The following is a 14,124-nucleotide window of genomic DNA, read 5'->3' on the forward strand; positions in this document are numbered from 1 at the left end:
AAATGTAAACATTGAGAAAATCTCCTTTAAAGTTGTGCATTTATATTCACGATTGTGCTGCATTCACTCACAAAAATACATGTTTTATATATTTACAGTAGGAAATTTACTAAATATCTTCATGGAACATGATCTTTACTTAATATCCTAATGATTTTTGGCATAAAAGAAAAATCAATCATTTTGACCCATACAATGTATAGTTGGGCTATTGCCACAGATATACCCGTGCGGCTCCAGACTGGGTTTGTGATCCAGGGTCACATATTATGTATGTCTATGTACTCAGAGATTCTGAAAAAAACTAATTCCTTGTGCGTTTTCACTTTGCGAATGAAGCTCATTCTGATTCTGAGTGTGACTCATCCCGTCAGATGTATTGTTTTATAATGAACTCTTTTCTCCTTTCCATTAGGGCTGAATGTGTGATGGACGCGTACTGCAGCCGTGATCAGTCTGATGCTGCCAGACAACAAGAGAGACACTATTACCTGCTGTCAGAGCTGCAGGCGCTCGTGAAGGACCTGCCCAGGTACAGACACCAGATCACACCACATCACACCACACCAGGTCAAACCAGATCACACCACACCAGATCACATCACACCACACCAGATCACACCACACCACGCCACACCAGATCAGATCACACCAGGTCAAACCAGATCACACCACACCAGATCACACCAGATCACATCACACCACACCAGATCACACCACACCACGCCACACCAGATCAGATCACACCAGATCACACCATACCAGATCACACCACACCAGATCACACCACACCAGATCACACCACACCAGATCACACCAGATCACACCAGATCACACCAGATCACACCACGCCACACCAGATCAGATCACACCAGATCACATCACATCACACCAGATCACACCACACCAGATCACACCACACCAGATCACACCACACCAGATCACACCACACCAGATCACACCACACACCACACCAGATCACACCACACCAGATCACACCAGATCACATCACACCACACCAGATCACACCACACCAGATCACATCACATCACACCAGATCACATCACATCACACCAGATCACACCACACCAGATCACACCACACCAGATCACACCACACCAGATCACATCACATCACACCAGATCACACCACACCAGATCACACCACACCAGATCACATCACATCACACCAGATCACATCACATCACACCAGATCACACCACACCAGATCACACCACACCAGATCACACCACACCAGATCACACCAGATCACATCACATCACACCAGATCACACCACACCAGACCAGATCACACCACGCCACACCAGATCACGCCACACCAGATCACACCACACCACACCACGCCACACCAGATCACACCACGCCACACCAGATCACACCACACCACACCAGATCACACCACACCAGATCACACCACACCACACCAGATCACACCACGCCTCACCACACCAGATCACACCACACCAGATCACACCACGCCACACCAGATCACGCCACACCAGATCACACCACACCACACCACACCACACCAGATCACACCACGCCACAACAGATCACACCAGATCACACCACACCAGATCACACCACACCAGATCACATCACGCCTCACCACACCAGATCACACCACACCAGATCACATCACGCCTCACCACACCAGATCACACCACACCAGATCACACCACGCCACACCAGATCACGCCACACCAGATCACACCACACCAGATCACACCACACCACACCAGATCACACCACACCAGATCACACCACGCCTCACCACACCAGATCACACCACACCAGATCACATCACACCACACCACACCAGATCACACCACGCCTCACCACACCAGATCACACCACACCAGATCACACCACGCCACACCAGATCACGCCACACCACACCACACCAGAACACACCACGCCACACCAGATCACACCAGATCACACCACGCCACACCAGATCACACCAGATCACACCACACCAGATCACATCACACCAGATCACATCACACCACACCAGATCACATCACACCACACCAGATCACATCACACCAGATCACACCACACCAGATCACGCCTCACCCAACCAGATCACACCACACCAGATCACGCCTCACCACACCAGATCACACCACACCAGATCACACCACGCCACACCAGATCACGCCACACCAGATCACACCACACCACACCACGCCACACCAGATCACACCACACCACACCACACCACGCCACACCAGATCACATCACACCACACCAGATCACACCACACCAGATCACATCACATCACACCACGCCAGATCACATCACACCACACCAGATCACACCACACCAGATCACATCACACCACACCAGATCACACCACACCACACCAGATCACATCACACCACACCAGATCACATCACACCACACCAGATCACATCACACCACACCAGATCACATCACACCACACCAGATCACATCACACCACACCAGATCACATCACACCACACCAGATCACATCACACCACGCCAGATCACCCCACGCCAGATCATAAATAAACTTGCCTTGCCTTGCCTATAATATAAATCATATAAAATATATATGCAGTATATAAATGCAAATATTTCTCAAATATATACATGCATGTGTGTGTATTTATATATACAAAATAATTATACACAATACACACACATATATTATGTAAACACAAACTTTTATTTTGGATTCGATTAATCGTTTACAGCCCTAATATATATATATGTTTATCGATCCTTTGGCAGTCTAAACACTTTCTACCATGTCTGCTCATGTAAGTGGAGTGATAAGTGTGTGTGTTTCAGCTCGTTTCAGCAGCGTCTGTCGTACACCACGCTCAGTGATCTGGCTCAAGCGCTCATCGACGGGACGGTGTATGAAATAGTGCAAGGGCTGCTGGACATTCAACACCTGACGGAGAAAAACCTCTATAACCAGAGACAGAAACTACACAGCGAACACAGAGGTGTGTGTGTGTGTGTGTGTGTGTCAGGCCATACTGAAAACAAGGAGTGTGTGATTTGTGTGTCTTTCTGTTTCAGCACTCAAGCAGGATTTGGTTCGGAAACACAAACAGGCTCTGCAAACGTGCAAGTCTCATAATTTGGCCGTTATGAAAACCAATCAGCGAGCCGAAAATGAGGTAAGATGGACTGTAGGGCCGTATCTTGTTTATCACCCAGCGCAATTGACTTTGTACACCGACGCATGTATCATTCCTATTCTGCACCCGCGCACAGCGGACTCTTCCCTCCACAGACGCACGTCGGTACATTAGGGAATGAACTTGCGCTCGCGGGGCGGTTCAGTGAAAAGATGAGTGTGTTCCGGCGCAAACGTTCCCTGGTGATATTCTGCAGTTTCAGAAAACAACTCCGCCACTGACCAGGAGAAACCCAGTGTAAAGACAGCGGCACCGCGCGTTAGTCATATGCTATTTTAAGAGCGCATGCTTGGCCATTATGTAGTGTGTGAACTAGAGTGCGGATCGGGATGAATTTTTCTATCCGAACCTGACCCGCGTCCGACAGGCATAAAGATATTTATGTCCAAGCCCGATCCGAGTTTGCATCAAGTGAAAGCATCAGGCACATTGGCTACCTACATAAAAAGCTGTTTTAAATTTAAAATGTTCAATGCCTTATCGCGCTGATGTGACCGAGCCCGACCCGAACCTGAACATCATTTCTAAATATCTGTCCGAACCCGTCGGGTGCCAGTCGGGTATCCATCCTTTAGTGTGAACAACACACACACACTTCGCTTCTCTCATCTACACAGACGCAGCAGTTCATATTTTTCCAAACCATACATAATTACAAAAATATTCAACACGAGGGAGATCATTGTGGTGTCCATGAAGATGTGAAAAAATATAAATCTAGATACACATTTACCCAAATTATTCAGGCTAATTGTAGTAATGACGTATCAAACTTGTTTGATCAATAGTGGCGAGACACATCGCTATATAAGGACGTCTGACAAAGTGTGTTGTCCGTCAAGAACCAGGAAACTAAATCCTGAAGACTGAAATCACCGTTACCATCATGTGCGCCGGCACACCCGCCGTTATAATAGCAATCCGCCGTGGAACAAGCGCGCCGGCTCTTAAAGGGAATGTGAGAGGACGCTCTGATTGGTTTATTTCACGTTACGCCCAAACCACAGCTATGAATAATGAAGCTACTTCAGACCAACACATTGTAGATTTGCGTCGGCGCAAGAGTCGTTTATCCCGCCGGTATAATAGCGACAGCGCCGGGATCCGCCCACAGAGTTACTTGCGTTTGATACTTGCGTTTTAGAGCGTTAAAATAGGGCCCTATGTGTGTTTTTATCGAGTCCCACAGCAAACACTGCCTGACTGTCACCGTTTCAGGCTCTCGATCAGCGAGTGAAAGATGAGCAGAGGATGATGGATGAGAAGATCGTGGCTGAAATGGACCAGAAGGTTCTGGATCAACAGAACACGCTGGAGAAAGCAGGCGTACCGGGATTCTACATCACCATCAACCCGCAGGTCACTCTTCACAGCAAACTAAAACATATTCTAAGAACGTTTTGCTAATGTTCTTACTAAGTTATGATTTTTTTTTTTTTATGTTCTCTGAACGTTCAAACATCTCGTTTTATGAAAGTTTAAAAATCTTGGTTATGTGTTTTTGCAAACATTATGAGAACGATACTTTTAAATGTTCTCTGAATATTCTAAAACAAGCAGTAACATTAAAAAATGTTAGATAAACGTCCAACTAAAACCTCATATCAAAAGTTATTAAAGACCATATCATTTTGAACAACCATTCTATGGAGTGCAACCATGCTTTTTCAGCTGCTGGTTCCAGAAGTAATTTTTCCATTAATTTAAATTTCCATTATTTAAAAAAAATGGAATTTATTAAAAATATTTTTAAAAATGGATTTTTTTTTTTTTTTTTAATTTTCCATTAATTTAAAAATACATTTTAATCTTCATTATAAGACGGGTACAAGACTGTGAACTTTACGGCTTTAGTGAGGAAAATATCTACAATCCCATGAATCATTGTGAACAGCATAATCCAATTAAAAGTGATGGAGAAATATAAAACTATTCATTTAAAAATGTTGATTATATCTATAGAAACAATATATTTAAAGTTTCGATTATTTTGTGGTGTTTCATGGGAGTGGGCGGAGCTGTTTTGGCGTGGTTTACTTGTTTAGACTCTGATTGGTGTAATTCTCTGTAGAGCATTATGGGTAATGTAGTTTTTCACCACAAATTCCACTGTTAAACATTATCATTTAAAAAAATAAGTTAAAATAACAACCTTGTAGCTCACAGTGGAGTTAATTAGTTATAGTTAAAAATCTATTTCCCTATGGAGAAAATTAATAGGGCTTTTATTTCCGGAACCGACTGTTGCGCTCTATGAATGTTACTTGAAGAATGTTTGTTCTTAAAGCTACAATATGTACACATTTTTTAATAAAATATCCAAAAATCACTTGCACAGTGTGATGTATTTCCTGCAGTTGTGTACTTACAATATCCCAAAAGTTCCCAAAGATTTTTAATTTCAGAGAAATTCCAATTTTAAATAATGGCTCGTCCCTGTTCACTGTCGCCTGTCAATGACGTAATATCCGCGTTATCCCTGGTTTCCACTCGTACTGCCGTAGTAACCATGGCGACAGACGTGGACAACGGCGTTACGTCTAGCAGCGCTCACGCTGTTGTTGTTTCGTTCAAACATTATGGATCATGGCAAGCAGACTTTGGGACAAAAGGAGAACTAAACCGAGGATCAATATCAGCGTGGCGTTTTCGAGACAGAGACGCCGAGAGCTAGCGTCCGCGACTAACTTCCACTCGACAGAGACGCCGAGAGCTAGCGTCCGCGACTAACTTCCACTCGACAGAGACGCCGAGAGCTAGCGTCCGCGACTAACTTCCACTCGACAGAGACGCCGAGAGCTAGCGTCCGCGACTAACTTCCACTCGACAGAGACGCCGAGAGCTAGCGTCCGCGACTAACTTCCACTCGACAGAGACGCCGAGAGCTAGCGTCCGCGACTAACTTCCACTCGACAGAGACGCCGAGAGCTAGCGTCCGCGACTAACTTCCACTCGACAGAGACACCGAGAGCTAGCGTCCGCGACTAACTTCCACTCGACAGAGACGCCGAGAGCTAGCGTCCGCGACTAACTTCCACTCGACAGAGACGCCGAGAGCTAGCGTCCGCGACTAACTTCCACTCCACAGAGACGGCGAGAGCTAGAGTCCGCCACTAACTTCCACTCGACAGAGACGCCGAGAGCTAGCGTCCGCGACTAACCTCCACTCGACAGAGACGGCGAGAGCTAGCGTCCGCGACTAACTTCCACTCGACAGAGACGCCGAGAGCTAGCGTCCGCGACTAACTTCCACTCGACAGAGACGCCGAGAGCTAGCGTCCGCGACTAACTTCCACTCGACAGAGACGGCGAGAGCTAGCGTCCGCGACTAACTTCCACTCGACAGAGACGCCGAGAGCTAGCGTCCGCGACTAACTTCCACTCGACAGAGACGGCGAGAGCTAGCGTCCGCGACTAACTTCCACTCCACAGAGACGCCGAGAGCTAGCGTCCGCGACTAACTTCCACTCGACAGAGACGCCGAGAGCTAGCGTCCGCGACTAACTTCCACTCGACAGAGACGCCGAGAGCTAGCGTCCGCGACTAACTTCCACTCGACAGAGACGGCGAGAGCTAGCGTCCGCGACTAACTTCCACTCGACAGAGACGCCGAGAGCTAGCGTCCGCGACTAACTTCCACTCGACAGAGACGGCGAGAGCTAGCGTCCGCGACTAACTTCCACTCGACAGAGACGTCGAGAGCTAGCGTCCGCGACTAACTTCCACTCGACAGAGACGCCGAGAGCTAGCGTCCGCGACTAACTTCCACTCGACAGAGACGTCGAGAGCTAGCGTCCGCGACTAACTTCCACTCGACAGAGACGCCGAGAGCTAGCGTCCGCGACTAACTTCCACTTGACAGAGACGGCGAGAGCTAGCGTCCGCGACTAACTTCCACTCGACAGAGACGCCGAGAGCTAGCGTCCGCGACTAACTTCCACTCGACAGAGACGCCGAGAGCTAGCGTCCGCGACTAACTTCCACTCGACAGAGACGCCGAGAGCTAGCGTCCGTGACTAACTTCCACTCGACAGAGACGCCGAGAGCTAGCGTCCGCGACTAACTTCCACTCGACAGAGACGCCGAGAGCTAGCGTCCGCGACTAACTTCCACCTCGACAGAGACGCTCGTACGTGTACTTTATTAGACAGGTGAGCAAATGTACATAAAACTAATCAATGCTATATAGCTCAACATGATGAAATATTAGAATATGATCAGTACGTTATTCTAATGTTGTTTACTGCTGTTGTTTACTAGATTACTGCTAGTCTCATACACACAAACTAACACACAGAATAACATTATAACTTTAACACACTCAGATGTAGTTTAGTGTGATAGTGTAGAGCGAGTGAACAGCGTTGCGTTACCTCACAAGCTTCATTCGTCTAATAAACTGTCCTGTGAGTATTAACACAGCACTCGCGGGAACGGTAGTCGGCAGAATGAAATGTCCTCATTCCTTTATATCCGCGGGACTCGCGTGTGGCGCTGATATCTGTCTCTCATTAGCACTCGCGCTCCGCTTCACACACACATTCATGATAAACATCAGTGTATTCACTCATCCATAAACATTATTAGATCATCAGCGTGACAACAAGATCCATAATTCCGCTTATGCGTCATCAACCTACGCCTTTGTTATTGTAAGAGGTTAGCGAACCCTAGCGGCGAAAAAATTACATATTGCACCTTTAACTTTGAGAGAACCTTGTTCTGAGAGCCGGGTTAGCCGGGTTACTCCTGCTCGGCATCTTTTTCTTTCCTTCTTCCCAAGCCGGTGTTCTGTGTGTCACAGGAGGTGATGATGCAGATGAACCTGCTGGAGCTGGTCCTGAAGCTGCAGCAGAAGGAGACGGTTTCTGGATCTCTGCCGTGAGAGACTCGACCGCCCGCGTGATCTCTGACGGTGTTGAACGACTGAAGTCAAGCTTCTCGGTCGAATGTGAATGACCCGTTTGGATTACAGTAGGACGTCAGACCTTCAAAAGTGTGTTGTTGATGATGATGATGATGATGATGGGCTGGAAAGGTCAATAACATGACCCTGGACAAGACTGAAAAAGTGCCCACATGAACTTTCCTTTTGACATAAAATATTGTTTTGTAGATGTATATAAAGTTGATTTGCATCCAAGCTGGTGTCTTTGGCAAACATTATGATTTGTGTTATATGTGAAGCAACTGTATTATAAAAAAAATGACAGTCTGTGTTTGTTGATTTATTTTTTTGAACAGGGTTTGCATTAATAAATCAGATCAAGCTTGACCGTCTGCTTTGCATTATTGAAAAAGTGTTGGAGAATTTTAAACCATTGATTTTAGGCAATGAGATGATGGTGTTTTATCACTCAACAGGTGAGTGAGGGATTTTATTGACTGTACTCTTATGATTTATGACGTTTGTTTTCTTTCTTTTCTTTTTTTCACCAGAGTAATTGATGAGAAAATCAGGGTATTATTCTAGTTTTCCTTTCTGAACTCGGCCAACACAGGGATACGGACATCAGATATCAAGATCTCGGCATCACACTATCTCAGGTACAGTTTTATTGTCCTTTAACATTTATAAATGACCTTCAGGAGAAGCTTCTGGAAGGCAGGCTTATGAAAGTAAATGAGATCTACTAGTTTACTGTGTGTGTGTTTGCTGCTGGTTATTGTGGGGATTTTCTCTAGAGCCCGTAAATTGTTCTACAACAATATCCCTCTTTACTGAGAAGCTTGAGCAGAAATCAACACTTTCAGCATTAAGAGACCCACATAGACCTCGCAAACACAACTCAAGTAACAGAAACTAGCAGAACAAGAACAGAATATCTTGACGACCGGGCTGTGAACAAACGGCTGAGCTCAGATGTTGTTGCTCAGAGGATTCGGGAGACTTCAGGAGCTCACAGGTTCATTTAAATACATTTTTAACTTTCAACATTTTTCCTTTTCATTTAGATTAACAACAACAACAACAACAACAAAATAAATATTATATAGACATTAAAAAACTAACAAAAGACTAACTAAAAAAAAAAAAAAAAAAAAAAAAAATTATATATATACATACACACACAATTAAACCATCAAAATATGAGTAAAATATTTTATATTTTTAAATATGAAGGAAAACAAAAGACGTTATGTTATTTATTTGACAATTATTCGGCAAAAAAGGCAAACTACAGCTACAGTTTTATTTTTACATGCAAATGAATAAATAAAAATAGCATAGAAAAACAAAAAGCTGACATAAAAAGCAAAACATTGTCTAAAACATAATCAGTTATTAATATTGTGTTGGTTCTCTCTCTTGTTTTTGCACGTGTTCGTAATTTATTTGTATGACAGCTTGGTCAAAAATGATGTCCCACAATTTGTCATATTTCATCGACTCCAAGCACAACTACACAATATGATCACAAAATCAACACTTTTTAAATAATATTTGAATAAAGGGTGAAGATGTTCCCTTTGTCCCCTGTGTTTTCACTTCTGGCCACTACTGAATATAGCTATAATAGTATCTCAATGATATTAAAATTACACTGAATAACTTTTGATTGCAATCTCTGTCAAATCTTTTTTTTTTATATTGATTTTTTTTACGGGACGGTGCATATTAATGAACGTACAATCGAAGTTGACGTAAATACGCCGGATTTAGCACAATGCTAATTTCCATCCGTAGCCCCAGACATACAAAAATAAAAATACACAAACAAACAAACAACATGCATAACAACTAATAAAGATATAGAGCTAAAAAACATTAATAGTACCTATACTATATAAAATACTAATAGTAATACTTATTTAAGGTGCGTAAATGCCAGACATCCCATGCTTGTTACTGTAGTGTTGGGGAAATGGATTACAAGTAACTTGAGTTACATAATCAGATTACTTTTTCAAGTAACTAGTAAAGTAATGCATTACTTTTAAAATTTACAACAAAATATCTGAGTTACTTTTTCAAATAATAAATGCAAGTTACTTTGTTTTCCCATTTATTGACTGACAGCTTTCCTGTCCTCATGTTGAGACAAATCAAAGTGCAGAGGTGTGTGTGTGTTTGTGTGTGAACATGATGTTTATTGTAATTCTAGACTAAATGTAAGCATTTACTCATCTCACTTGCACAAAAAAATATTAAATATTCCTCAAAATGAATAAAATCAGTGAAATGCAGAATCAGAATACTATGCAAGCCTCCAATAACTAAATATGTTAAATAAAACATACAATTTTATGCATTTAATCTCACTTTATTGACCAATATACTTGCTTCTGACCTTCGATGATTCAGTTAAATGACTATAGAAAGGTTTGCATGTTTGCTTTCCTCTACTGTACACGTTTCCTTCAGCATGAGGATTATTATTTCACTTTTGCTGTGAAAGGGTCTTTACATTTGCCCAAAAATAGAACTTTTGTGTTATAAAAAAACAAGCCCAGCCCAGGTGGGAAAAAAGTAACGCAAAAGTAACGTAACGCATTACTTTTCTAAAAAAGTAACTAAGTAATGCAATTAGTTACTTTTTAAGGGAGTAACGCAATATTGTAATGCATTACTTTTAAAAGCAACTTTCCCCAACACTGATAAAAATATAAATAAATCTACCTATCGAAATCTACCTTTTTACCTAATGTTCACATTTCTGATTATTATTCAGCCATCTTTTAAGCTTAAATGATACAAAGAAACAGCCGAGCAGAGTTTGAGATCTGTTGTGAAACTCTAGATGTGATTCCTGGGGTTTCTTTCTCAGGAGGAACATCTGAGACTTTCCATGTGTTCTCTGTTTAATCTCACACGCCGTCCAGGAGAAACGGTGGAGACTTCATCTGTGGTCTTTGTTTTCTGTGAGACGTGTGTGACCCTGACCTAGCAAAGCGTGCTAATGCGTGTCACGATATGTTCTGTCCTCCGAGTGTTCGGGATTGTTTTAGGTTCAAGTCCAGCCGGGGAAGAGAATCACGAGCTGTCAGATCTTAAAAGGTTAGAAGGTCCGTAAACCGCTTCAAATCTGTCACATCTCTGCAGGTCTGACTTTTACATGCACTCTTAAAATGACCACTTCAAACCTTTTATGAGCGGAGCATTTAGGGCTGTTTGTGAGCTTTAAAACCTTTTATTGCAGGAAGAAGAAAAACACTGCAGGTGATGCTTTACATTTAGCTTGAAAAGGAGTGAAAATGCGGGAGATTCAGTTCTTGTTTCTTCAGGAAATGGGAAAATCCAGTTGTTTTTAGTGCGAAATGTGTTTACTGAAGTCAACAACAATATATAACACAGAACAAGAGTAACAACTAAATAAGAAACAGGATGTGATGTCATTGGTCTCAAGTTTTGGGTCGGTTTTGTATTTTTTTTTTTTAAATGAGTCTCTTTTGCTCACTGAGTCTATATTTATTGGATCAAAAATACAGTAAAAAATATGAAAATTTTTTGTTATTTAAATTTCCTGTTTTCTATGTGATTATATTGTGAAATGTAATTTATATCCTGTGATCAAAGCTGAATTTTCAGCATGATTACTCCAGTCTTCAGTGTCACATGATCCTTCAGAAATCAGTATAATATGTTGATCTGATGCTCGAGACACATTTATGATTATTATCAGTGTTGAAAACAGTTTGTATTTTTGTGGAAACTGACACATTTTTATTTTAATTTTTCCGGATTCTCAACAAAGACCCGGAGTGAAAGTGAAATGTTCATGGGCGGCAGATGTTCTTCAGGAATCCGGTGGACAGGACAGCGGTTTGTTCCTCGTGTCGCGCTGAGCTCCAGAAACAGGTGCAGTGAGAACTAACACACGTCACACTGTAGTTCAGCCCTCAGAAACATGTCATCAGCACATCAGTGAACACACACACACACGCACACACGCACACACGTGTCCCTACAAAGATGATAAAATCTGAAATCTTTGTCCTTGTGGGAACTTTTGGGCCCCAAGAAGAAAACAGCTTATAAATCAAACTTCATATAAATAAATCAAATCAAAGTGATGTTTTTTGAAGATGTAAAAATGCAGAAAGTTTTGTGTGATGGGTATAGGTTTAGGGGTTGGGTTAGTGTGTGTGTGTGTGTGTTTGTTTGAGATGGTAAAATTCAGAGATCGTTGTCTTTGTGTTCGCTCATGTTTTAATGACGAGTCCTTCCGATGATTTTGTGCGTCTTTGGCGTCGTTCACTTGCAGAACACAAGTTTCTGGAGGACACACAGGTCTGAAGTTTCTGGAACACAAGCTGGTCTGAAGTTTCTGGAGGACACGCAGTTCTGAAGTTTCTGGAGGACACACAGGTCTGAAGTTGTGAGTTTAGGTGTAAGGATTCAGAGCCAGTGGTTGTTCTGTAGGCAAACATCTTGAATTTGATACGAGAAGCAATTGGCAACCAGTGCGATTTATGAGGAGATGTGTGACGTGCGTCTCTTCGGCTCGATAAAGACACTCTTGCCTCTGGATCAGTTAAAAAATGGTAAAATGGTAAATGGACTGCATTTATATAGCGCTTTCATAGACCCATGGCCACCAAAGCGCTTTACAATTTGCCTCTCATTCACCCATTCACTCATACATTCATACACCGACGGCGGTGTCAGCCATGCAAGGCGCCACTCAGCTCGTCGGGAGCAGCTGGGGTTAGGTGTCTTGCTCATGGACACCTCGACACTTGGTCCAGTGGAACCGGGGATCGAACCACCAACCTTTCAGTTTGTAGACAACCTACATGAACCACTGAGCCACTGCCGCCCCACAGTGATGCTGGAAGGCCTGAGAGCATCACAATAGTCCAGTCTGGATAGAACGAGAGCTCGGAGAGGAAGTGTGTGTGTGTGTGTGTGTGTGTGTGTGTCCGTGTGTGTGTGTGTATGTCCTGTACTCTTGCATTTGCAGCATTGTGCCATTAGGAGGCAGAGCATATCAACACATGAGTTTCAGCGCTTAGTAAAACACACACAGGGAATCCAGTACTTCTGCTTTTATTATTTACGTCTGTCAGATATATAGTGTGAATAGAATATGATAAATTAAACAATAATTTCATTTATAATAATATAAATAAACATTGTAGTGATTATATATTACCAAATACATGCATATTATATTTTAAAATGGATATTATGGAAAATGGATGGATGGATAGATAGATGATAGATAGATAGATAGATGATAGATAGATAGATAGATAGATAGATAGATAGATAGATAGATAGATAGATAGATGATAGATAGATAGATAGATAGATAGATAGATAGATGATAGATAGATAGATAGATAGATAGATAGATAGATAGATGATAGATAGATAGATAGATAGATTGATAGATAGATAGATAGATTGATAGATAGATAGATAGATAGATAGATAGATAGATAGATAGATAGATAGATAGGTAGATAGATAGATAGATAGATAGATTGATAGATAGATAGATAGATAGATTGATAGATAGATTGATAGATAGATAGATAGATAGATAGATAGATTGATAGATAGATAGATAGATAGATAGATAGATAGATAGATAGATAGATAGATAGATAGATAGATAGATAGATTGATAGATAGATAGATAGATAGATAGATTGATAGATAGATTGATAGATAGATTGATAGATAGATAGATAGATAGATAGATAGATAGATAGATAGATAGATAGATAGATTGATTGATAGATAGATAGATAGATAGATGGATGGATGGATGGATGGATGGATGGATGGATGGATGGATGGATGGATGGATGGATGGATGGATAGATGATAGATAGATAGATAGATGATAGATAGATTGATAGATAGATAGATTGATAGATAGATAGATAGATGGATGGATGGATGGATGGATGGATGGATGGATGGATGGATGGATGGATAGATGATAGATAGATAGATGGATGGATGGATGGAT

General features: G+C 42.2%; 1 protein-coding gene across 1 annotated transcript in view; it reads left to right on the forward strand.

The window, feature by feature from the left end:
• dgcr6 (DiGeorge syndrome critical region gene 6) overlaps positions 1-9,201 on the forward strand; it is a 10,272-nt gene extending 1,071 nt beyond the window's left edge. The window contains exons 2-6 of the mRNA XM_079636573.1: positions 416-532; positions 2,841-3,001; positions 3,078-3,178; positions 4,418-4,558; positions 8,004-9,201. Coding sequence (XP_079492699.1) covers positions 429-532; positions 2,841-3,001; positions 3,078-3,178; positions 4,418-4,558; positions 8,004-8,084 — 588 coding nt within the window. The 5' untranslated portion in view covers positions 416-428 and the 3' untranslated portion in view covers positions 8,085-9,201. The remainder of the gene's footprint in view (positions 1-415; positions 533-2,840; positions 3,002-3,077; positions 3,179-4,417; positions 4,559-8,003) is intronic.
• The last annotated feature ends 4,923 nt before the right edge of the window (positions 9,202-14,124 follow it).

This window comes from Phoxinus phoxinus, assembly GCF_949152265.1.
Source record: "Phoxinus phoxinus genome assembly, chromosome: 15".
Lineage (NCBI taxonomy): Eukaryota > Metazoa > Chordata > Actinopteri > Cypriniformes > Leuciscidae > Phoxinus > Phoxinus phoxinus.